Source organism: Podarcis pityusensis, assembly GCF_964106645.2.
Source record: "Podarcis pityusensis genome assembly, chromosome: 13".
Classification (NCBI taxonomy): Eukaryota; Metazoa; Chordata; class Lepidosauria; order Squamata; family Lacertidae; genus Podarcis; species Podarcis pityusensis.
The window spans coordinates 55,170,033-55,195,708 of NC_138038.1; the positions used below are offsets into that span (position 1 = coordinate 55,170,033).

General features: G+C 45.1%; 3 protein-coding genes and 1 long non-coding RNA gene across 7 annotated transcripts in view; 1 reads left to right on the plus strand and 3 right to left on the minus strand.

The window, feature by feature from the left end:
* LOC308460982 (uncharacterized protein) overlaps positions 1 to 11,864 on the minus strand; it is a 32,056-nt gene extending 20,192 nt beyond the window's left edge. Inside the window, exon 1 of the mRNA XM_080977527.1 lies at positions 11,576 to 11,864. The gene's annotated coding sequence lies outside the window, so the exon portion shown is untranslated. The remainder of the gene's footprint in view (positions 1 to 11,575) is intronic.
* Positions 1 to 24,940, plus strand: LOC308461015. Its single transcript, XR_013978772.1, has 4 exons — positions 1 to 282; positions 14,571 to 14,673; positions 15,328 to 15,547; positions 24,868 to 24,940. It is a non-coding gene; the product is annotated as an uncharacterized lncRNA (long non-coding RNA).
* LOC308460996 (uncharacterized protein) overlaps positions 644 to 25,676 on the minus strand; it is a 33,762-nt gene continuing 8,729 nt past the window's right edge. The window contains exons 2-5 of one of the 4 annotated variants that reach the window (XM_080977555.1): positions 12,160 to 12,236; positions 10,725 to 10,805; positions 4,594 to 4,642; positions 644 to 3,922 (exon numbers count right to left, since the gene is read on the minus strand). In XM_080977555.1, coding sequence (XP_080833681.1) covers positions 2,751 to 3,922; positions 4,594 to 4,642; positions 10,725 to 10,805; positions 12,160 to 12,236 — 1,379 coding nt within the window. In that variant the 3' untranslated portion in view covers positions 644 to 2,750. Of the gene's footprint in view, positions 3,923 to 4,593; positions 4,712 to 5,416; positions 5,500 to 10,687; positions 10,806 to 12,159; positions 12,237 to 25,676 lie in introns of all 4 variants that reach the window. The other 3 variants (XM_080977556.1, XM_080977557.1, XM_080977554.1) reach the window with 3 other exon arrangements.
* On the minus strand, positions 17,027 to 24,945 carry LOC308461003 (uncharacterized protein). The gene is made up of 2 exons (XM_080977573.1): positions 24,806 to 24,945; positions 17,027 to 18,648 (listed from the first exon to the last, which is right to left on the minus strand). The coding sequence occupies exons 1-2, from the start codon at positions 24,816 to 24,818 to the stop codon at positions 17,315 to 17,317; spliced, it is 1,347 nt and encodes a 448-aa protein (XP_080833699.1). The 5' UTR covers positions 24,819 to 24,945; the 3' UTR covers positions 17,027 to 17,314.

The following is a 25,676-nucleotide window of genomic DNA, read 5'->3' on the forward strand; positions in this document are numbered from 1 at the left end:
GAAGGGATGAGAGGCTTTGTCTGAGGGAGGAGAGGCTCTGGTCTGAGGAGAATCTCTGGGGCCAGAAGAAGGAGAGAGGAAGAGGAGCTGAGTCTGGGGGGAGACAGGCTCTGGGGGAGAGAAAGAAGGGGGCTGAGGGATCCCCTGGGTCTGGCGCACAAAATAAAACGCCTCAGGAGGGGCATTGCTGAGAGAGAGGGAGACTGAGGGAAAGGAACCTGGTCTGGGTCAAAAGGATTGACCTGCCACACCTCCATAACTAAGGAAAGGAACGAGAGAGAAGTAACAGAAACCGAAATGAGCATTTTCCCACTTCGTCTAGAAACAGGAACATCAATTTACCTGTAACAGCTCATTTTAGCAACTGAAGTTTAAGAAAAGCTGTGCATGTGCTACTGGTCCAACTTATTGGAATTTTAAAAAGGTTTGTTTTTATGGAGCACTTTGAAAAACGCTTCAGAATGTACCATGGAGAGGTTGTTTCTCTCCCATGTTGCGCCTACCCCCTCCTGCTCCCTCTTCCCTCTGCATTCAAGGGGCACAGCTGGGCCTTTCACCAACCCCCCCCCCTTATTCCCACTGCCACCCCAGAACTCTGACCTGAACACTTCACCCCCAACATAGTGAAGAATGAGGTGTGAGGTGGAGTACAACTGATTTATTTAAAAATAAACGAGAAGTTCACGGTAACAGTGTACAATAGGGAGCCAGTGTGGTGTAGTAGTTAAGAGCGGTGGACTCGTAATCTGGTGAACCTGGTTCGCTTCCCCGCTCCTCCACCTGCAGCTGCTGGGTGACCTTGGGCCAGTCACACTTCTCTGAAGTCTCTCAGCCCCTCTCACCTCACAGTGTTTGTTGTGGGGGAGGAAGGGAAAGGAGAATGTGAGCCGCTTTGAGACTCCTTCGGGTAGTGATGAGGTGGGATATCTAATCCAAACTCTTCTTCATAGCTGTATGGTTTCAAATCTTCAGTTTTCTTTTCTTTTGTCACTTTATTTGTACTGTAACAATGGGTATTGGAAGGCTGTTCCTATAGTACTGAGTTCACCTTCTGACTTTTACTGAAGAGCCAGAAGCCATCTTGGCTGTGAGTCCTGGAAGACCTTCTGCTTTGCAGGCCTTTTCCCATGTGGCCTAGGAGAGTCCAGACTGACTCCAGCTACAAAAGCTGAGGCTGCTGAAGAGTACAGGGGCTATAATGACTAGAAAACCAGGAAGTCCAGAAGGTACTAACTTTGAATATGACTATTTTAATTATATTTGTTTGTTTGTTAATTATATTTTATACCACGTTTCATCTGAAGATCTCAGGGCAATTCATGGCATAAAAACACAAAACAGAAATACAAAATGCATAATAAAAATTGGAACAAGAACAAAGCAAACCAATAACTCCCCCTTGCCAAAACTATTTACAATCACATATATTGTTGAATTACTCCAACACGTTTCCAACTCTCAGCCAATCAACACTCACCTCTCTCCCGCTCCCTAGCTAACATTACCTTAAATCTACGATTATACTATCCTCACCACAATTATTTTGGTACATGTGCATAAAACTTTGAATATAAAGACCAGAATATTGCACTTAATGTTAAGCAGAGGCACATGCATGCACACTTTCTGAGTTTCAAAACGGAGCTAGTGTGATATAGTGGTTATGTGCCAGACTATGACCTGAGAGACCTGGGTTCAAATCACCACTCGGCCATGAAGTTAATTGGGAGACCTTTGAGGCCAGGTGCTGCTTCAGAGCCTAGTTCACTTCACAGGGTTATTGTCAGCCTTAAATGAAATTGTGGAGAACCATGTAACACCACCTTGGAGGAAAACGTGGTATAATTATTGTCAGCATTAAATGAGATAGGGAAGAACCGTGTAACACCCCCTTCAAGGACAGGGTGTTATAGGAATGCAATTAAAGAATTTCAATAAGGACAAATGTCAGGATGCGCATTTAGGCAGGCACAACCAGCTGCACAAATATAAGATGAGGGACAACTAGCTAGCCAGCAGTACACATAAAAAGCATCTAGGGCTCTTATGTCAACAGAGTGAAGCACCAACAAAGAAAGGCTAATGCTATTCTAAGCTGCATCAAGACAGGATAAGAGAATCATAGCGCAGTAGAGTTGGAAGGAGCACAGAGGGTCCTTTAGTCAAACCCCTTGAAATGCAGGAAAGATATGTTGCAAACATGGCGGGAAAGGAGGTTTCAGCTTCCTCTCAGTAACGCAGTTAATGCACTTCACTACGGATGGTGCATTTTGGATTACCTCCATCCCTTTTGCAAGCTGCTTCCTTTGTATCTCCACAATGGCTTTGATGTCTCTGGGGCCAAACCTTTTGTGCCAGATTCTGAATGAGCTTCATCCCTGATGAGCTGGAATGGGTTCAGAGGAGGGAGACCAAGGCGATCAAGGGTCTGGAAACCAAGCCTAATGAGGGACAGTTGAGGGAGATGGGGATGTTTATCATGGAGAAGAGAAAACTGAGAAGGAGATGTGAAAGCCGTCTTCCAATATCTAAAGAGCTGTGCCATGGAAGAGGGAGCAAGCTTGCTTTCTCCTGCTCCAGTGGAAGGACCCAAACAAATCCATTCAAGTTACAAGAAAGGAGAATCTGACTAAACATCAGGCAGAACTTTCTGACAGCAAGAACTGTTTGACTGTGGAACAAACAAGTTCACGTGGTGGTGGACTCTTCTTCAATTGAAGGATTTTAAGCAAAGGTTGGATGAACATCTGTCATGAATTCTTTTGTTGAATATCCTGCATTGCAGGGGGTTGGAGAAGATGACTCTCACCATCCAATCCAATGCAACAATTCAATGATTCTGGGACACTGTGATTCTCCCCGCTATGAGTTCTTTGATGGGAAGTGAGGTAGGAATACTGACTAAAATTCTTTCCACATTCCAAGCATTTATATGGTCTCTCCATTGTATGAATTATTTGATGGGAAATGAGATAGGAGTCCTGACTAAAACTCCTTCCACATTCCAAGCATTTATAAGGGCTCTCCCAGGAATGAGTTCTTTCATGGGAAGTGAGACATTCCTTACGAGCAAAGCACTTGCCACATTCCTCACACTGAAATGGTTTCTCTCCAGTATGAATTCTTTGATGGGAAGTGAGATCACCCTTCTTACCGAAGCTTTTCCCACATTCCTCACACTGAAATGGTTTCTCCCCTGTATGAATTCTTTGATGGGAAGTGAGAGAGTTGCTCCATGTGAATCTCTTTCCACAATCTAAGCACTGATATGGTTTCTCCCCTGTATGAATTCTTTCATGGGAAGTGAGACATTTTTTCTGAGTGAATCTCTTTCCACATTCAACACACTGATAAGGTTTCTCCCCTGTATGATTTCTTTGATGGAAAGTGAGACTGGCTCTTACATTGAAACTCTTTCCACACTCCAAGCACTGAAATGATTTTTCTTTTGAATGAATTCTTTGATGGGAAATGAGATTGGACTTCTCACTGAAGCTCTTTCCACATTCCAAGCACCGAAAAGGCTTTTCCCCTGTATGAATTCTTTGATGGGAAATGAAAGAGTCGCTCCGAGTGAAGCTCTTTCCACATTCGAAGCATGGAAAAGGTTTCTCCCCTGTGTGAATTCGTTGATGAGAAGTAAGGCTGGACCTGTGACTGAAGCTTTTTCCACATTCCACACACTGATATGGTTTCTCCCCTGTATGGATTCTTTCATGAATAATGAGATGACCCCTCCGACTGAAGCTCTTTCCACATTTCCAGCACTGATAGGTTTTCTTCCCAGTTGGATTTCTTTGATGGGAAACTGAATGGGAGATTTGACTAAAGTTCTTCTCACATTCCAAATATTCGTTTGGTTTCTCCCCTATGTGAATATCATCATGCTCTCCCTTGATCTTCATTTCCAATTCATCATCGCCTGCAGAGAAAAGTGAAATGGATTAGAGCCTCAGCAAGAAATGGAGAACCCTAAGTATTGAACAATGCTCATTAATGCTTGTGAGAGAGGAAGAATAGAAAGGAGATAGATGAGAGGTCTTCAGGGTTCACTGGCTTTGTTTACTGGCATTCAGGGATATGGGAACCTGAGATTCCAAAAGCCTGGCTCTTTTCTTGAATGGATTTTGTTTGGCCCAATCACCAAATCTGCTCCATGTCTAATGCCAGACATCTCTTTGGTGAAACAAAAGGGACAGAAGCGGTGACTTCCAAGGTGGGAGAGGCTGGCTAGTTCTTGGCTGTTGCCGCTCTGCCAGCAGAGATTCTTATGTGATGATTTATGATAGCCAGGGCAAAGATACCAGTATCACACTCTGCCTTTGAAGATTTGGAGATGAATTGGGGTGAACCTCACATGCTCTGAAGGAGCCGCTTTTCATACTAAGATAAGAAGTTTGTTTTCAGGGGTTTCAATATCAATGTTTACTAAAAGTGTTCCATTTAGGATACAATGAAAGGTAAACTAAATGAAAATGAAACACAGAGGATATATAGAAAAAGAAAGTAAACTGGATAAATAAAATATGATGATGATGAAGAAGAAGAAGAAGCAAAAGAAAAGGAAAATATAAAGCCCTGTGTCAAGGTTACCAAGAGAGGCCATGATTCCACAATTCTCCTCTATGACTTCTGTTCTCTGCTCAGGATCCAGCAATGCCCACTGCTCACCCGTGAAACGAACAGCGATGTCTTCAGAGGACAGTGAACTCTTTAAAAAAGAGAGAAAGGTCCTCCTCTTAGCCAGTATAATGATTATCTACTACGAAGAAGAGAAGAAGAAGAGTTTGGATTTGATATCCCGCCTTTCACCCCATTTAAGGAGTCTCCAAGCGGCTAACATTCTCCTTTCCCTTCCTCCCTCACAACAAACACTCTGTGAGGTGAGTGGGGCTGAGAGACTTCAAAGAAGTGTACGAATTGTTTTGTTGTTTTCTGCGTTGTCTTCATGGGATTGTTTTGCTGCACAATTTAAGTATGGATGCTTCTTTTAACATCTTAATGGAATAATTTTTATGTCTTTTGCTGTGTGCATTAAGAAAGCTCCAAGGGCACATGGGGCACAAAGGAGGGAGGGTGGGGAAAGTCCCATTCTGCAACAGATGGGGCTGGTTAGGTGAATCATGGCTACTGCTCTTTATGGTTTGTAAACTGGTGAGAAGTGTATTTTAGTATTTCACAATAATTAGACAAATAAAACTGCAACTAGTGATAGGGACATTCAGAAGGAGAATTAAGGTGAGGTGGATGTTCCTTATTCTCAGCACATCAACCTTCTTGAGTAATGTTGTCAATCTTTGTTAAGGGCAGTTTTGACAGAAGCCAAGAGGAAGAGGCGAGGGATTCCTGGGACTACAGAAGCCCCCTGGCTGCCCCACCCCTCCGCCTTTTTCCCCACAAGGCTCCTTCCCCCTACCTGAGCTGGTTCCACAGTCGCTGCTTCCTCTCTGCCACCAAGAAAAGATGGATGAGGAGGTCTTGCTGGCAACCTTCTGTCCCCTGCAAGAGACAAAGGTAAGCGGAAAGCCAGGAGTGCATGACGCTTCTCTCAAGAGGTGATGCACTGCCTTTCCAACTACAGATGGGCCTTAGGGAAAGTACAGGTGTCACTCAGGGATTTCCAGAAGGACAAATGTTAGATTCTTCGCCTAGGCAGGAAGAACCAGCTCCACAGGTGTAAGATGGAGAATGTAGGAGTATTAGTAGACCACAAGCTGAACATGAGTCAACAGTGCGATGCAGCAGCAAAAAAGGCTAATGCGATGCTAGGCTACAGCCAGATCAAAGGAATTAACAGCACCACTCTCTTCTGCCCTGGGCAGACCCCACCTGGAGTTAGGGGCAGCACAATTTTGGAAGGATATTGGGAAGCTGGGAAGTGTGCCGAGGAGGGCGACCAGGGTGATCAAGGGTGTGGAAGCCAAGCCTTATGAGGAATGGTTGAGGGAGATGAGAAAAGAGGAACCTGAGAGGACGGGAATTGACTCAATGGATTCAAGGAGCTTCTGTCTAAACATCTAAGGGGAAGGGCTGTTTGACAATGGAACAGATTCCTGGGAAGTTGACATTTTTGCATTTTACGGGGTTGGGCTAGATGACCATAAGAATCCCTCCCAACTCTACGATTCTAGGAGTCTCCTGTGCTGAGTGCATTGCCCTCTACGTGGAGCTGCCTTTGAAGAGGACTCGGAAACTGGTGCCAAATGCTGCACCAGATTATGGACTGAGCCCCCTCCCTTTATTTATGCCACTTCTACGCGCGCCCCCCCCCCCGCTTTTTCTCCATATTGCCCAGCATTTTAGTGGCGATTCCTGCATTGGACTCGAGGCCCCTCGTGGTTCCCTTCCAAGTCTCCGATTCTGAGGTTCCACAGCTGCAAACCTCCTGGGATCTCGCCCCTCCCTGGGTTTGCAGAGAGGGAGGGGGGCAGGGGGGAGCAGCTGCAGGGGAGGACCCTCTGCTTCCCCACTTCGCGGGGGGAGCCCCCCATGCACCCTGCCCGGCAACCCTGGGACCCCCTTCTCCCCACGGCACCCTCTGGGGGGAGAGAGAGGAGACTCACCCAGCGGAGAAGCTCCGCAAAGGCGACCAGAGCCCCCTCTTCCGGGAAGGGTGGGGCTTTGCCTCCGGAGGTCCCGCCCTCCTTTGATTTTATTTCCGGTCCCCTCTAGGAATCCAGCTCCGCTCCCTTAACTCTTGGCCTGCCGAGCGCACCCCGGAGAGGGCATTTGGGGGCTGGCGAGAGAAGCCGGAGGAGCAGCTGGCGGGGAAAGGGCTCTGCCAGAAGCAGGGAGCCCCGCCCGGGGAACCTCAGCAGAAGCAGCCACCGCAGGGGGCTCGCCAAGCTCGGGGGGGGGGCGGGGGCGGAACCTCTGCTGGCTCTGCATTTCTATGGGTGGTTACTGATTTGGGGGGCAGTGGCCCCTCCCTGCCTCCTCTTTGCTACGCCCGTGGAGGGACCCCCGGTGTTTCCTTGCAAACTGCGTCTCCGCCTCCATCGTCCTGCCCGGACACGGAGGGCCCTCTGGCGGCTTCCTCCCTGCGAGAAGCCCAGCTGCAGGGAACCCGGCAGAGGGCCTTCTCGGTGGTGGCGCCCGCCCTGTGGAACACCCTCCTGTCAGATGTCAAAGGGAAAAATGACTACCAAACTTTTAGAAAGCATCTGAAGGCAGCCCTGTATCAGGAGGTTTTTAATATTTGATGTTTTATCATGTTTTTAATATTCTGTTGGGAGCCGCCAAGAGTGGCTGGGAAAATCCAGCAAGATGGGCGGGGTATAAATAATAAATTATGATCATTATCATTATTATCATTAACCTGTATCCATTATTTTGGATCATCAAGAGAGCCCCAGATGAAACCTCAATCCCTTCTATTTTTGAGACTTGCTCTATAGTTTTGCAAGATAATCAGCGCTTAGGGAAAAGTTAAATTAATGGACAAGGGAACAACAGGAAAAGCTCCTTCTGAAAGAACAAGATTTTATTTCGATGGAGCAAATCTCATTGCAGCAATTAAAAAGCCATCTCCTCCATGGGTTGCTTTCTCTCTTCTTCTGACTACCCATCCCTCACAGCAACTCCCTTCCTTCTGCCCCAGCAGTGAGGGCAAAGTCACAGGCACCTTTCCAGCTTAAGGCGGCAGACATAGCTCAGGGCCCCCTCCAGAACAGCCCCACTTTAAAGTCAGTTTAAGAAAGCAACAATGATCAAAGGCTAAAAAATCAGGACCTAACACAGTTCAGCACCAAACAGGCGTCAATAGACAGAAAAAAATCAGACTCTGGTGGGGGGCAAGGAAGAAAGTCCCGGTTCACACCCTTCTCCGCTCTCCATCCATTTTCTTTAGCATACTGCAGTACTGGACAAATGATAGTGGTCCACCAGTTGTCAGAGTTTGTTTTTATGAAGCGCTTTTAACACTTTGGAATGTCCCTTGAAGAAGTCTAGTTTATCTCCCCACGTTATGCCCCCTTTGCCATCCCTCAGAGGTGCTCTGGGAGTGCCCACACCTCCCTGCACCACCTTCCCAATTTTATTCAAGGGGCCTTTCACCAAAAATCCCTTTCATTCAAGGTGCCAACCCAGAGAACTCCTATTTGAACACTTCTCCCCCAACATAGCAAGGAATGACGTCTCTGGTGCAGTATAACCGTTTTATTAAAAAATAAAAATGGAAGTTCAAGGTAACTTTGTGTACATAAGCATGTGCTTTCAGATATGCCTGATACTTTTATTTTATTAAAACTGTAAAAGGTGGCTTTATTATGCTGTTCCTCTTCTACTGATCTAACCAACCCTCCTTCACAATTCCCACCGCTCTCCCACCCCACTCTGACCTCCAACTGCCTCTCCTGAAGAGGCCAGAAACCTAATGAATGTTAGAATGATGTTGGATAGAAATTAAGTGGTTTCCAGCTGTAATGCTTTAAGGGATTATGAAAAATGGGTTGTTAATAGGTAAAAATTTAACGTTACTATTTTAAGACTAAAGATTAGGATAAATAAAGAGGGCAAGAATTTGCTGAACCAACAAACTGAATTGGAATACAAAAAAAGGGAGGTATGAGGAGGTCCAGGAAACAAGCTAAAGGAAAATAAGTAATGGAAAATCTGTGTGTTTTTAATTATTTTTATTTTGTATTTTTGTTATTTTTTCCATTTTTATTGTAATATTTTTAAAAAGCTTAATAAATATCTTATTAAAAAAAAAACAGAAACCACCTTGGCTGCGAGTCCTGGAAGACCATCTCCATGCCTTGCAGGCCTATTTCCACACGGCTAGGAGAGAAGGGCCAAGTAAGATGGATGGAAAGAGAGACTCCAGCTACAAAAGTTAAGGCTGCAGAGGGCGCCCAAGGTGATCAAGGGTCTTGAAACCAAGCCTTATGAGGAACGGTTGGAGTGGGGGATGTTTATTATGGAGAAAAGGAGATGGAGAAGGAGATGTTATAGACATCTTCCAATATCTAAAGAGCTGTGCCATGGAAGAGGGAGCAAGCTTGCTTTCTCCTGCTCTGGTGTATTGAAGAAAGGAGATTCTGAGTAAACATTGGGAATAATTTCCGACAGCAAGAACTGTTTGCTTGTGGAAACAATAAGTTCAGGTGGTGGTGGACTCTTCTTGAATTGAAGGATTTTAAGCAAAGATTTGATGGCCATCTGTCATGAATTTTTTTGTTGAATATCCTTCATTGCAGGGGGTTGGAGAAGATGACTCTCACCATCCAATCCAATGCAACAATTCAATGATTCAAGGGGATTCTGATTCTCCCTGCTGTGAGTTCTTTGATGGGAAGTGAGAAAGGACTCCTGACTAAAACTCTCTCCGCATTCCAAGCATTTATATGGTCTCTCCATTGTATGAATTATTTGATGGGAAATGAGATGGGAGTCCTGACTAAAACTCCTTCCACATTCCAAGCATTTATGTGGACTCTCCCAGCTATGAGTTCTTTCATGGGAATTGAGACTTCCCTTCTGACTGAATCTCCTTCCACATTCCAAGCACTGATAGGGTTTCTCCCCTGTATGAATTCTTTGATGGAAAGTGAAAGAGTCACTCCGAGAGAAGCTCTTTCCACATTCCAAGCAATGATAAGGATTCTCCCCTGTATGAATTATTTGGTGGGAAGTGAGCTTGGCCTTTTCATTGAAGCTCTTTCCACATTCCAAGCACTGGTAAGGTTTCTCCCCTGTATGAAGTCTTTGATGGGTTGTGAGATTGGCCCGCTGACTGAAGCTCTTGCCACACTGCACACACTTGTATGGTTTCTCCCCTGTATGAATTCTCTCATGGACAGTGAGATGAGCCCTCCAACCAAAGCTCTTTCCACACTCCAAGCACTGATAAGGTTTCTTCCCAATGGGATTTCTTTGATGGGAAGTTGAATGGGAACTTTGACTGCTCTTTCCACATTCCAAATTTTTATATCGTTTCTCCCCTGTGTGAATTTCATCATGGTCTCCCATGTTCTTCATTTCCAATTCATCACCACCTGCAGAGAAAAGAGAAATGGATTACAGCCTCAGCAAGAAATGGAGCCCCCCCCCCCAATTATTGAACAATGGTCCTTAACGCTTGTGAGAGAGGAAGAACAGAAAGGAGATAGATGGGAGGACTTACTTTAGGGTTCATTTAATTGGTTGACTGGCTTTCGGGGGCATCTTTATGGGAAGCTGATATTCCAAAAGCCTGGCTCTTTTCTGGCAAGGATTTTGGGATGGATTTTGTTTGGTTCAATCATGAATCTGCTCCATCTCTAATGTCAGTCATCTCTTTGGTGAAGCAAAAGGGACAGAAGCAGTGACTTCCAAGGTGGGGAAGGCTGGCTAGTTCTTGGCTGTTGCCGCTCTGCCAGCAGAGATTCTTATGTGATGATTTATGATAGCCAGGGCAAAGACACCAGTATCACACTCTGCCTTTGAAGACAGGGAGATGAACTGGGGGTGAACCTCACATGCTCTGAAGGAGCTGCTTTTCATACTGAGATAAGAAGTTTGTTTTCAGGGGTTTCAATATCAATTTTTACTAAAAGTGTTCCATTTAGGATACAATGAAAGGCAAACTAAATAAAAATGAAACACAGAGGATAAATAGAAAAAGAAAGTAAATTGGATAAATAAAAGATGATGATGAAGAAGAAGAAGCAGCAAAAGAAAATATAAAGCCCTGTGTCAAGGTTACCAAGAGAGGCCATGATTCCACAATTCTCCTCTATGACTTCTGTTCTCTGGTCAGGATCCAGCAATGCCCACTGCTCACCCGTGAAACGAACAGCGATGTCTTCAGAGGACAGTGAACTCTTTAAAAAGAGAGAGAGAGAGAAAGGTCCTCCTCTTAGCCAGTATAACAATGATCTACTACGAATTGTTTTGTTGTTTTCTGCGTCGTCTTCATGGGATTGTTTTGCTGCACAATTTAAGTATGGATGCTTATTTTAATGTTTTAATGGAATTATTTTTATGTGTTTTTTGCTGTGTGCATTAAGAAAACCCCAAGGGCACATGGGGCACAAAGAAGGGAGAGTGAGGAAAGTCCCATTCTGCAACAGATGGGGCTGGTTAGGTGAATCATGGCTACTGCTCTTTATAGTTTGCAAACTGATGAGCAGCAGTGGAAGACAGGAGTGCCCATCGTGCTCTGGTTCATGAAGAGTCGGACACGACTAAAGGCCTGAACTACAACAACAAAACTGATGAGAAGCGTGTTTTAGTATTCATGATAAATAGACAAATAAAACTGCGACTACTGATAAGGACATTCAGAAAGAGAATTAAGATGAAGTGGATGTTCCTCATTCTCAGCACATGAACATTCTTCAATAACATTTTCAGTCTTTGTTAAGGGCAGTTTTGACAAATGCCAAGAGAAAGAAGCGAGAGATTCATAGAATCATAGAATCATAGAATTGGAAGAGACCACAAGGGCCATCGAGTCCAACCCCCTGCCAAGCAGGAAACACCATCAGAGCACTCCTGACATATGGTTGTCAAGCCTCTGCTTAAAGACCTCCAAAGAAGGAGACTCCACCACACTCCTTGGCAGCAAATTCCACTGTCAAACAGCTCTTACTGTCAGGAAGTTCTTCCTAATGTTGAGGTGGAATCTTCTTTCTTGTAGTTTGGATCCATTGCTCCGTGTCCGCTTCTCTGGAGCAGCAGAAAACAACCTTTCTCCCTCCTCTATGTGACATCCTTTTATATATTTGAACATGGCTATCATATCACCCCTTAACCTCCTCTTCTCCAGGCTAAACATGCCCAGCTCCCTTAGCCGTTCCTCATAAGGCATCGTTTCCAGGCCTTTGACCATTTTGGTTGCCCTCCTCTGGACACGTTCCAGTTTGTCAGTGTCCTTCTTGAACTGTGGTGCCCAGAACTGGACCCAGTACTCCAGGTGAGGTCTGACCAGAGCAGAATACAGTGGCACTATTATTTCCCTTGATCTAGATGCTATACTCCTATTGATGCAGCCCAGAATTGCATTGGCTTTTTTAGCTGCCGCGTCACACTGTTGGCTCATGTCAAGTTTGTGGTCAACCAAGACTCCTAGATCCTTTTCACATGTACTGCTCTCAAGCCAGGTGTCCCCCAGAGGAATCGTGGCTGCCCCACCCCACCCCCTGCCTCTTTCCCCACAAGGCTCCTTCCCCCTACCTGAGCTGGTTCCACAGTAACTGCTCTGCCACCAAGAAAAGATGGATGAGGAGGTCTTGCTGGCAATCTCCTGTCACCTGCAAGAGACAAAGGTAAGTGGGGAGACAGGAGTGCATGATGCTTCTCTCAAGAGGTGATACATTGCCTTTCTAACTACAGATGGGCCTTAGAGAAAGTACAGATGTCACTCAGGGATTTCCAGAAGGACAAATGTTAGATTCTTCGCCTAGGCAGGAAGAACCAGCCACAAAAATGTAAGATGGAGAACATAGGGGTTTGCGTAGGCCAAAAGCTGAACATGAATCAACAGTCTGATTCAGCAGCAAAAAAGGCTAATGTGATTGTAGGCTGCATCCACAGAGGTCTAGAGTCCAGATCAATGAAGTAATAGCACCACTCTATTCTGCCCTGGGCAGACCCCTCCTGGAGTTATGGGCACCACAATTTAGGAAGGGTATTGTGAAGCTGGGAGATGTTCAGAGGAAGGCGACTAGGATGACTGAGGGTCTGGAAGCCAAGCCTTATGAGGAATGGTTGAGGGAGATGAGAAAAGAGGAACCTGAGAGGACAGGAATTGACCCAATGGATTCAAGGAGCTTCTGTCTAAGTATCTGAGGGTAAGGGGTGTGCAAGAATGGAACAGCCTCCCTGCGAAGGCTGGTGGGCTCTCCTTCCATGAAGGTTTTAAAACTGTCCTGGATGCTTTAGTTGACATTCTTGCATTTTACGGGGTTGGGCGAGATGACCGTAAGGATCCCTTCCAACTCTACGATTCTAAGATTCTAGGAGTCTCCTCTGCTGAGTGCATTGCCCTCTCCATGGAGCTGCCTTTGAAGAGGACTCGGAAACTGGTGCCAAATGCGGCACCCAGATTATGGACTGAGCCCCCTCCCTTTATTTATGCCACTTCTGATTCTGAGGTTCCACAGCTGCAAACCTCCTGGGATCTCGCCCCTCCCTGGGTTTGCAGAGAGGGAGGGGGGCAGGGGGGCAGCAAAGGGGGGCAGGGGGGAGCAGCTGCAGGGGAGGACCCTCTGCTTCCCCACTTTGCGAGTTGTGGGGGGAGCCCCCCATGCACCCTGCCCTGCAGCCCTGGGACCCCCCCCCTTTCTCCCTACGGCACCCTCTGGGGGAAGAGAGAGGAGACTCACCCAGCAGAGAAGGCGACACCGAGGCAGCTCCTGCAAAGGCGACCAGAGCCCCCTCTTCCGGGGAAGGAGGGGCTTTGCCTCCGGAGGACTTCCCTCCTTCCATCCTATTTCCGGTCCTCTCTAGGAATCCAGCTCCGCTCCTCTTAACTCTTGGCCTTCCGAGCGCACCCTGATTTGGGGGGGAGTGGCCCCTCCCTGCCTCCTCTTTGCTACGCCCATGGAGGGACCCCCAGTATTTCCTTGCAATCTCCCTTCTTCTCCTTTTAATCCTTTAGTTTGGATCCATTATTTTGGGTTCCAGATGAAACCTAAATCTATTCTACTCTTGAGACATGGATCATAGTTTTGCATGATAATACGTCCCCGTGAAAAAGTTATATTAAAGGGAAAGGGAGTTTTGTAGCATGCACTGTTTACAATACTATGCAAATTTTCGTTGGAACACATTTCATTGCATACATTCATAAGGCATTTCCTCAATCGGTTGTTTTCTCTTTTTTCCTCTTCTATGCTTGAGACATGGATCATAGTTTTTACAAGATAATAAGCTCCTGATAAAATCTTTTGAAACATGAAAAGTTCCTGCTGAAAGAACACGATGAAATCTCATTGGAACAAATCTCGCGGCAACATTTTACGAGCCATCTCCTCCGCGGGTTCTTTTCTCTCTTCTTCTCTTTGCCTGCCTCCTTCCTTCTGCCCCAGCAATGAGAGCTCAGCGCCCCCTCAGAGCAGCCCCACTTTCAAGGCAGTTCCAGAAAGCGGCAGGGGTGCAATACTAAGCAGTGGGTCGGGGGTGGGGGAGAGAGAGAGACAGCTGAGCCCGGGCCGAGTCTGGAGCTGCAGTCCCTCAGAAACGCCACCAGGCGGCTGGAACTTCTCTCTCTGATTGGCTCCCGAGACTGCCAGCCAGAGGCGGGGGCGGAGCCAGCCCTTTTGGCGGGAAGATGAGAGGCGCCTTTTCTGAGGGAGTTTTGAGGCTGGAGCTGAGATGGGAGGAAGGGAGGAGGAGGAGAGGCTGAGTCTGAGGGAGAAGTGGCTCTGGCCTGAGGAGAATCTCGGGGGCCAGAAGGAGGAGAGAGGAAGAGGGGCTGAGTCGGGGGGGAAAGAAGAGGGCCGAGGGATCCCCTGGGTCTGGCGCCCAAAATAAAACGCCTCAGGAGGGGCATTGCTGAGAGAGAGGGAGACTGAGGAAAAGGAACCTGGTCTGGGTCAAAAGGATTGAGCTGCCACACCTGCCATAACTAAGGAGCGAGAGAGAAGTAACAGAAACCAAGTTGAGCATTTTCCCACCTCGTCTAGAAACAGGAATATCTACCTGAAGGGTACAAACTGATTTTTAACAACTGAAGTTTAAGGAAAGGTGTGCCTATGCTACTGGTCTACCTTATAGGAATGTTATAAATGTTTGTTTTTATGGAGCACTTTGAAAAACGCTTCAGAATGCACCATGCAGAGGCTGTTTTCCCCCCATGTTGCGCCCACCCCCTCCTGCTCCCTCTTCCCCCTGCATTCAGGGGGCACAGCTGGGCCTTTCACCAACCCCCCCCCCTTATTCCCACTGCCACCCCAGAACTCTGACCTGAACACTTCACCCCCAACGTAGCGAAGAATGAGGTGTGAAGTGGAGTACAACTGATTTATTGAAAATAAACACTAATTTCAAGATAACTTGGTGTAGATAAGTTAGGGCTGCCCAAGTCCAGATTTTCCTGGATCTTAGCTAAATCAATGAAAAAATCATCTTATTTTGGCACTGTCATAAAATGGGGGGGGGGGGTCCTTAAAAAAACACAATAGTGTTGGGGTCTTCCTAAAAAAAAAAAAAAAAGCTCAACAGCTTTCAGGAAGGCCATGGCTTTTTACTATTTGAAATAAGGCAACCCTAACATTGTGTATGGTTTCAAATCTTCCAGTTTTTTCTGTTCATTCTTCATTACTTTATACTACTGTAACAATAGGTATTACAAGGATGTTCCTCTACTACTGAGTTCAACCTCCAACTGTTTCCTTGCAGGCTTTCTCCACCAGCCTGAGGGGGCCGGGTCCAAGGTGATGAGCAGATGGACTCCAGCTACAAAAGCTGAGACTGCGGAAGAGGACAGTGACCATCCTGGCTGTGAGTCCTCTAAGACCTTCTCCTGCCTTGCAGGCCTTTTCCCATGTGGCCTAGGAGAGTCCAGACGGACTCCAGCTACAAAAGCTGGAGCCGCTGAACAAACACCTGGGCTTAGCAGGTTTGTTGTTGCTACGGGTTTTTCTATCTGTATTTTAGATCTTCTCGTTATTTATGTGGCTATTTTTCAGTGTGGTTGTGTATTTTAACGTTCTATTTATTGTTTGCTATTTATTTATTTAATTTTTCCCATTTGTATGATGACTTTCACCTGAAGATATCAGAGTGCTTCACAGCATAAAATTACAAAATAAAAACACAAAAGACATAATAAAAACATGAATCAAAACAAAAGAATAACCACCTTCCCACAAACACATTTGAAAGGACATAGATGGTTTAAGTAAATAAAGCCGTGGTTATTATGCTGTAGTAACTCAGCCCCCCCCCCTTTCTGATGCTCTGTTAATCAACACTCACACGCAGCAGCCCAAACTTTCCCTTTCTGCCTTTCTAGCTAACAGCACCTTAAATGCACCAGTGTTTTTTTTTCTTAAAAAAAGGTTTAGGTGTGCTCTCATTTTGACTCAAGAAAATCACCATTTTATAGTTCAAATCAGGAAAAATAAATACAGTAAATGGACAAAAGTAAAAGGATTCACAAAATGTTTTGGGGTATGTGTACCCTGCGTACCCCCCCCCCAAAAAGCACTGAAATGCACTATTATATTATTCTGTGTACAGAAGGTTTAAGTACAAGGACCGGAACACTGCGCCTAAACGTGAAGCAGAAGCGCACAAAGGCACAATTTCTGAGAGTCTCATGAAAGAGCTAGTGTGGTATAGTGGTTAGAGTGTCAGAGTATGACTTGGCAGACCTGGGTTCAAATTCCTGCTCGGCCCTGATGCTCACCAGGTGTCCTTGGGGGCCAGGCACTGCTTCACATCCTGACCAACCTCACAGGGTTATTGTCAGGATTAAGAGGAAGGGATTCCATTCTTACAACTACTGTAATAGGTTAAGATCTGGTGAAATACAGTAACAACAGAAAATAGAAACAGAAATAAAGGATTAAAAGAGGAAGGGGAGAACCATGTAGCAGCCCCTTGGAGGAAAAGGTGGTATTATTTTTTTTAAAAAAATATTTTATTAAGGATTTTCTTGTTGGAAAAGGTGGTATTTGAATGCAATAAATGAATTTCAGTAGGGACAAATATCAGGTTCTGCAAGTAGGCAGGAATAATCAGCAACACATATATATGAAAAGGATCAAGGCCTTTTAGTAGACCACAAGCTTGTAGTGAGTCAACAGTGAGATGCAGCAGCAAAAAAACCAAACCCAACTAATGCTATTCTAGGCTGCATCAACACAGAATCATACAGTTGGAAGGAACCCCAAGGGTCTTCCAGTTCAACCCCCTGCAATGCAGGAATGTTTTGTTGCACACATTGAGTCTCCACAATGGCTTTGAAGCTTCTGGGGCCAAACCTTTTGAACCAGAGTTCTGGATCTGCTTCATCCCTGACAAGCTGGAATGGGTGCAGAGGAGGGAGATCAAGGGGACCAAGGTTCTGGAAACCAAGACTTTGGAGAAATGGTTGAGAGAGCCGGGATGTTTATTATGGAGAAAATGAGATGGAGAAGGAGATGTGATAGACATCTTACAATATCTAAAGGGTTGTGCCATAGAAGATTGAGCAAACTTGCTTCTTCCTGTTCTGGTGTAAGGAGGACCCAAACCAATGCATTCAAGATACAAGTAAGGAAAACCTGATGAAACATCAGGAAGAACTTTCTGACAGCAAGAACTGTTTGACTGTGGAACAAACAAGTACAGGACTATTCTTGAATTGAAGGTTTTAAAGCAAAGGCTGGATGAACATCTGTCATGAATTCTTTTGTTGAATATCCTTCATTGCAGGGGGTTGGAGAAGATGAGACTCACCATCCAATCCAATGCAACAATTCAATGATTCAAGGGGAATCTGATTCTCCCTGCTGTGAGTTCTTTGATGGGAAGTGAGAAAGGACTCCTGACTAAAACTCTCTCCGCATTCCAAGCATTTATATGGTCTCTCCATTGTATGAATTATTTGGTGGGAAATGAGATGGGAGTCCTGACTAAAACTCCTTCCACATTCCAAGCATTTATATGGGCTCTCCCAGGAGTGAGTTCTTTGATGGGAAGTGAGACCTGCCTTCTGTGTGAATCTCTTTCCACATTCCAAGCACTGAAATGGTCTCTCCCCTCTATGAATAATCTGATGGGAAGTGAGCTTAGTGCTCTCATTGAAGCTTTTTCCACATTCTGAGCACTGATAAGGTTTTTTATGAATTCTTTGATGGGCAGCAAGGGTTGCACTCTGATTGAAACTCTTTCCACATTCCGAGCACTGAAAAGGTTTTTCGCCTGTATGAATTCTTTGATGGACCGTGAGTAGGTCACTCCGACTGAAGCTCTTTCCACATTCCGAGCACCGATAAGGTTTTTCCCCTGTATGAATTCTTTGATGTGAAATGAAGCTGCACCTGTGACTGAAGCACTTTTGACATTCCTCACACTGATATGGTTTCTCCCCTGTATGAGTTCTTTCATGGATAATGAGATGACCGCTCCGAGTGAAGCTCTTTCCACATTCCAAGCACTGGTAGGGTTTCTTCAAAATGGGATTTCTTTGATGGGAAGTTGAATCGGAGCTTTGATTGAAGCTCTTTCCACAATCCAAGTATCGAAAAGGTTTCTCCCCTGTATGCATTCTTTGATGGAAAACGAGGCTGGACCTGTGACTGAAGCTCTTTCCACATTCCAGGCATTGGAAAGGTTTCTCCCGTGTATGAATTCGTTGATGGGAAATGAGCTGGAACTTTTGACTGAAGCTCTTTCCACATTCCAAGCACTGATAAGGCTTCTCCCCTGTATGAAGTCTTTGATGGGTAGTGAGGCTGGACCTGTGACTGAAGCACTTTTGACATTCCTCACACTGATATGGTTTCTCCCCAGTATGAATTCTTTCATGAATAATGAGATGACCCCTCCGACAGAAGCTCTTTCCACACTCCAAGCACCGATAAGCTTTCTTCCCAATGGGATTTCTTCGAGGGGAAGTTGAATGGGAGCTTTGATTGAAGCTCTTTCCACATTCCAAATATTTACTTGGTTTGTCCTCTGTGTGGATTTCGTCATGGTCTCCCTTGTCCTCCATTTCCAATTCATCATCCCCTGCAACAAAGAGAGAGATGAATTAGAGGCTCAGCAAGAAATGGAGCCCGCAATTATTGAACATTGCTCATTAATGCTTGTGAGAGAGGAATAACTGAAGGGAGTGAGATGGGAGGACTAACTTTAGGGTTCACTGCCTTTGTTGAGTGGCATTCAGAGACCTCTTTATGGGAACCTGAGATCCCAAAACCCTGGCTCTTTTCTGGGATGGATTTTGGGATGGATTTTGTTTGGCCCAATCATGGAATCTGTTCCATCTGTAATATCAGTTGTCTTTGACAGAAGCGGTGACTCCAGGGTGGGGGAGGCTGGCTAGTTCTGGGCTGTCGACACCCTGCCAGTAGAGATTATGTGATGATTTATGACAGCCAGGGCAAAGATACCAGTACCACGCTCTCCCTTTGAAGATTGGGAGATGAATTGGGATGAACCTAACATGCTCTGAAGGAGCCACTTTTCACACTGAGATAAGAAGTTTCTTTTCAGGGATTTTCAACATTAAATACAATGAAAGCCAAACTAAATAAAAATAAAACAGAGAGAATAAATGGAAAAAGAAACAAACAAATAACAGAAGAAGAGGAGAAAAAGAAAGAAGCCCTCTATCAAAGTTGTATCTTAACCGTTATTCTGGAGCAAAGGAATGGAGCCATGGACAGAAACACTAAGAAACATTCTGTGATGGCAGAGAAAGAGCTGGGAGAGAAATGATCTTTTGTTCAAACTGAAGTAAACTCGGGGGGGGGGGGGGGAAGCCACCAAACAGCTGGTAACTTGTCTGGAGAGAAAAAAATGGAAGAATTGGAATGGAAGGACTTTTAGGCTTCTGGTCAACACCCATATTCAAGGGTGGCAGTTCTTTAGAACCCCTCTGGGGATTGTGAATAAGTTCAGGCAGAGGGAGGGAGAGAGAGAATGAAGCATGTCCTCTCCCAGACGTCTCTGGGAAGAATCAGAGAGACTAAGGTGCATGTAGATGTTGGCTCACCCCATGACTGCCTCCATGGAAGAAGAAATGAAGGGGACGCTGGGAGTGAGTTCTCTGCCAAAGAACCAGCCTCCAGAGCCTTTTTCTGAAGCGTGGAAAGATTCCTCCTTCAATCTGGCTAATTGGATGAAACTAAGAGCATTCTCTGGACAAGATATACAACGCAGGTTGCGACTTAACCAGCTGTCGTGTAAGAACTGGAATTTCTGAAGATACCTGCAACAGACTTGAATAGAGAAGGAGGGGGGCAGACTGTTTTATGTTACACTATTTCCCCCTGTACTTTCTCTGCCCTCTCCTGATTAATGAAAAGAAGACGCAAGTGTTGGGAACGTGGGACTTTTGGCTGAGGAAAGCAGACGTTTTTATGTTTTACTAGGAATTTGAAAAAGTCTTACTATGCCTGCCCTCCTCTGACTAAGGACTGACTGGTCATTCGATTTGTGTTTACAATCATCTCTGTGCATTGTTTGCTGTTTCTGGAGGGAGAAACGTAGGAATTGCATTTTACGACTCTTCAGACTAGCAAGAATGCAGTCTACTCTGTTACTATGGAAGGATGATGATGACCTGGTTAGTGGGGTAGAAGTGGAAGGATCATTAGGCGCGAGTGATCATGCTCTTCTGAAGTTTACTATACAGCGGAAAGGAGCAGCCAAGCATACTAGGACTCGATTTCTTGACTTTAAGAAAGCCGACTTCATAAAACTTAGGGAAGTGCTGGGTGGGATCCCATGGACAGTAATACTAAAAGGAAAGGGAGTTCATGATGGCTGGGAGTTTGTTAAGAGGGAGATACTAAAAGCACAACGTCAGGCAATACCAATGAGACGGAAACATGGAAGGTGCCTAAAGAAGCCAGGGTGGCTATCTAAAGAACTTTTAACTGAGTTAAGATTAAAAAAGGATGTGTACAAAAAATGGAAAAGGGGGGAAACCACCAAAGAGGAATTCAAACAAATAGCCAGCACGTGTAGACACAAAGTCAGAAAAGCTAAAGCACAGAATGAACTCAGGCTTGCTAGAGAGGTTAAAAGCAACAAAAAAGGCTTTTATGGGTATGTTCGTAGCAAAAGGAAGAACAAAGAAACAGTGGGGTCACTCAGAGGAGAAGATGGTGAAATGCAAACAGGGGACACAGAAAGGGCTGAACTCCTCAATGCCTTCTTTGCCTCAGTCTTCTCCGATAAAGAAAACAATGCCCAACCTGAAGAATTTGGAGCAAATGATTCAGCAAAGGAAACACAGCCCAGAATAACTAAGGAGATAGTACAAGAATACTTGGCTAGTTTAGATGTATTCAAGTCTCCAGGGCCAGATGAACTGCATCCAAGAGTATTAAAAGAACTGGCAGATGTGATCTCAGAACCACTGGCAGTCATCTTTGAGAATTCCTGGAGAACGGGCGAAGTCCCGACAGACTGGAGGAGGGCAAATGTTGTGCCTATTTTCAAAAAGGGGAAAAGAGAGGACCCAAATAATTACCGCCCAGTCAGTCTGACATCAATACCAGGGAAGATTCTGGAGCAGATCATTAAGCAAACAGTCTGTGAGCACCTAGAAAGGAATGCTGTGATCACCAATAGTCAGCATGGATTTCTGAAAAATAAGTCATGTCAGACTAACCTGATCTCATTTTTTGACAGAATTACAAGCCTGGTAGATGAAGGGAACACAGTGGATGTAGCCTACCTTGATTTCAGCAAGGCATTTGACAAGGTGCCCCATGATATTCTTGTAAAGAAGCTGGTAAAATGCGGTCCTGACTATGCTACCACTCAGTGGATTTGTAACTGGCTGACTGACCGAACCCAAAGGGTGCTCATCAATGGTTCCTCTTCATCCTGGAGAAGAGTGACTAGTGGGGTGCCACAGGGTTCTGTCTTGGGCCCGGTCTTATTCAACATCTTTATCAACGACTTGGATGATGGACTCAAGGGCATCCTGATCAAATTTGCAGATGACACCAAACTGGGAGGGGTGGCTAACACCCCAGAGGACAGGATCACACTTCAAAACGACCTTGACAGATTAGAGAACTGGGCCAAAACAAACAAGATGAATTTTAACAGGGAGAAATGTAAAGTATTGCACTTGGGCAAAAAAAATGAGAGGCACAAATACAAGATGGGGGACACCTGGCTTGAGAGCAGTACATGTGAAAAGGATCTAGGAGTCTTGGTTGACCACAAACTTGACATGAGCCAACAGTGTGACGCGGCAGCTAAAAAAGCCAATGCAATTCTGGGCTGCATCAATAGGAGTATAGCATCTAGATCAAGGGAAGTAATAGTGCCACTGTATTCTGCTCTGGTCAGACCTCACCTGGAGTACTGTGTCCAGTTCTGGGCACCACAGTTCAAGAAGGACACTGACAAACTGGAACGTGTCCAGAGGAGGGTAACCAAAATGGTCAAAGGCCTGGAAACGATGCCTTATGAGGAACGGCTAAGGGAGCTGGGCATGTTTAGCCTGGAGAAGAGGAGGTTAAGGGGTGATATGATAGCCATGTTCAAATATATAAAAGGATGTCACATAGAGGAAGGAGAAAGGATGTTTTCTGCTGCTCCAGAGAAGCGGACACGGAGCAATGGATCCAAACTACAAGAAAGAAGATTCCACCTAAACATTAGGAAGAACTTGCTGACAGTAAGAGCTGTTGGACAGTGGAATTTGCTGCCAAGGAGTGTGGTGGAGTCTCCTTCTTTGGAGGTCTTTAAGCAGAGGCTTGACAACCATATGTCAGGAGTGCTCTGATGGTGTTTCCTGCTTGGCAGGGGGTTGGACTCGATGGCCCTTGTGGTCTCTTCCAACTCTATGATTCTATGATTCTATGAACTCAGGCCATGAAGAGGTTGAGAGGAGCGTGACACAGCTTGGCATAGAGGCGAAACAGGTGACCTGGAGGTACTGGACAGGATGTGCCTGCTGTGTGTTGGAGAGGGACAGAGACTCTAATGGCGGGGCTGTTCGATAAATTATCCTGTTTGAGAGCCAGATTTATCTCTGTGGAGGAATATCTGAAGTGACCTTGGGCAGCATGAGCAGGAACATAAGAGATGCAGTTAAGCAGCAAAAAACTGGATCTGAACAAGGAAAATGCGGAGGTACAAGTTGGAAGACAACAATGAACTCTGAAAAATGGAACTTATTAAAATTCAAGCAAATGTTTAAAGGGAAGATGGAGTAATAACCACAACAGCTGTCACTGAATATATATACAGGGTGAGTCTTATTAAGGTTCACTTTTTCCGTATGCAGGGATGTAAAGGAGCAGCTGATGTATAATGATTTTGGTTAATACTAGGGACGCGGGTGGTGCTGTGGTCTAAACCACACAGCCCAGGGCTTGCCGATCAGAAGGTCAGCGGTTCGAATCCCTGCGACGGGGTGAGCTCCGGTTGCTCAGTCCCTGCTCCTGCCAACCTAGCAGTTCGAAAGCACGTCCAAGTGCAAGTAGATAAATGGGTACCGCTCCGGCGGGAAGGTAAACGGCGTTTCCGTGCGCTGCTCTGGTTTGCCAGAAGCGGCTTAGTCATGCTGGCCACATGACCCAGAAGCTGTATGCTGGCTCCCTCGGCCAGTAAAGTGAGATGAGCGCTGCAACCCCAGAGTCGGCCACGACTGGACCTAATGGTCAGGGGTCCCTTTACCTTTAGAGGATGTTATCTAGAGATTAACTGAGAACAATAAACAGCAATAGAGGTTCATCTTGGACATATATTATACGTGGAATGGAAAGCCGGTTTGGGAAAATTATATGAAACTGAATTAATTGGTTTGCAATTGATTTGCAGCAATTTGGAAGAACAAGAAAAAATAAATGAAAGAAGTGGAAATGGAAGGACTTTTCTTCCTAAATCAAGGTGGGACATCATGGCCAACAGGAGATGGGATTGGGTACAAATTAATGAACATATAATAAGTAAAGAATTATTTATTATTATCATCCAGATAAGAAACATTTGTTATACTGGACTGGAGGAAGAATTTTCTTGATAGCTAGTGATAATAACAACTGGACTTTTTGCATGGAAAGCAAAATGAACGAACTTGAGGTGTCTGGGACTGATGATCGAGAAAACACCGCCTAGCAGATTGAGGAACAGCTGGGCACTCTCTTGCAATGCAGCTGGATATTATCCTGGAGTGAATGCTTTGAATACTTTGAACAATCTGAATACAGTGGTACCTCGGGTTACATACGCTTCAGGTTACAGACTCCGCTAACCTAGAAATAGTACCTCGGGTTAAGAACTTTGCTTCAGGATGAGAACAGAAATTGCGCGGCGGCAGCAGCACGGCAGCAGCAGGAGGCTCCATTAGCTCAAGTGGTGCTTCAGGTTAAGAACAGTTTCAGGTTAAGAATGGACCTCCGGAACGAATTAAGTACGTAACCAGAGGTACCACTGTATACATAATGGGAAGAGGAAGAATAGGAAGTCCTCTCTATTTATTTCCTTTATTTCTATTTTCCTTTTTCAGTGATACTTACTGTAGCTTTACTCCATTTTTTTTTGTTAGTTCTATTTTTGTCCTTGTTTTATTTTGTATTTTCAAGTCCTCGACGCTGGTCTGATGAGGATATTCACAGAAAGCTGCTGCATTACTGATGAAGGACCCTGCGGGAGAGGCAGGGAAGGGATCATCTCCCAGGGAAGGAGGTTGGGAGAAGAAAGCGAAATTCCCTGGTGAGAGCTGGGAGCGTTGATCCCATTTTTTGTGAGATGAGGGTTAAGATCTACCCCTGGTAGAGGGCACTGTATTTTATTTTTTCTTCTCTTTCACTCTCTTTCCCCTATTCTGTTTTTCTCTCTTTGTTACTGTTCTTTTCTTCTCTATGTTTATATAGATCAGTTGGTTTTTAATTCTATTGTATGTTGAAAACTTTCAACAACAACAACAAGCTACTTCAATTTCCCTAACCACTCTGAAACCTACATTTAAAAAGGACTGGGCAATTCAGATCAGCCTTGTTTTAAAAGACATAAGTGGTGGAAGAATATTCACAGGCAAAACAGACAATAGCCTCCATTCAAGGTAAATTGTGTAGGTGCAAGAATCCCAGATGCTGTAGGTGACGCTGTCAAAATCCATCAAAATCTGGGAGGTTCGTCACATATATATGCATGGAATTTCAAAACATATTGATCCAACAGGGAGCCTTACCAAGAGAGGCCATGATCCCACAATTATCACCTATTATTCTCCTCTATGACTTCTGTATGCAGAGCTTTCTGGTCAGGGTCCAGCAACGGCCACTCCTCACCCAGGAAACGAACAATGACGCTTTCAAAGCACAGTGAACTCGAAGAAAAAGAGAGAGAAAGGTCCTCCTCTTAGCCAGTATAAAGATTGTCTCCTATGAACTGATTTGTTGTTTCCCACCTGTGCTGTTTTAATGGGATTGTCTTCCTGCACATTGTAAGTATGAATGCTTCTTTTAACATCTTACTGGAATTATTTTATTTTGTGTTTTGTTGTGTGCATTAGGCCAACTTCAAGAGGCATATGGGGACACAAGGTGGAGAGGGTGGGGAAAGCCCAGTTTTGCAATAGAGGGAGCTGGTTAGGCAGAGGTCAGCAAACTTTTTCAGCAGGGGGCCGATCCACTGTCCCTCAGACCTTGTGGGGGGCTGGACTATATTTTGAAAAAAAATATGAACAAATTCCTAAGCCCCACAAATAACCCAGAGATGCATTTTAAATAAAAGCACACATTCTACACATGTAAAAACATGCTGATTCCCGGACTGTCCATGGGCTGGATTGAGAAGGCGATTGGGCCGGATCTGGCCCCCAGGCCTTAGTTTGCCTACCCATGTGGTTAGGTGTATCCTGGCCACGGTTTTTTATGGACTGGAAACTGGCGGGAAGCATATTTTAGTATTTCTACTATTTAGAAAAATAAAACAGAAACTACTGTTAAATAATGCTAGTGACATTCAGAAGGAAAAATAAGGGGAGGGGGCTGTTCCTTATTCTCAGCAATGGAACACCCTTCCTCGGAAGGTGGTGGACTCTCCTACCATGGAGGTTT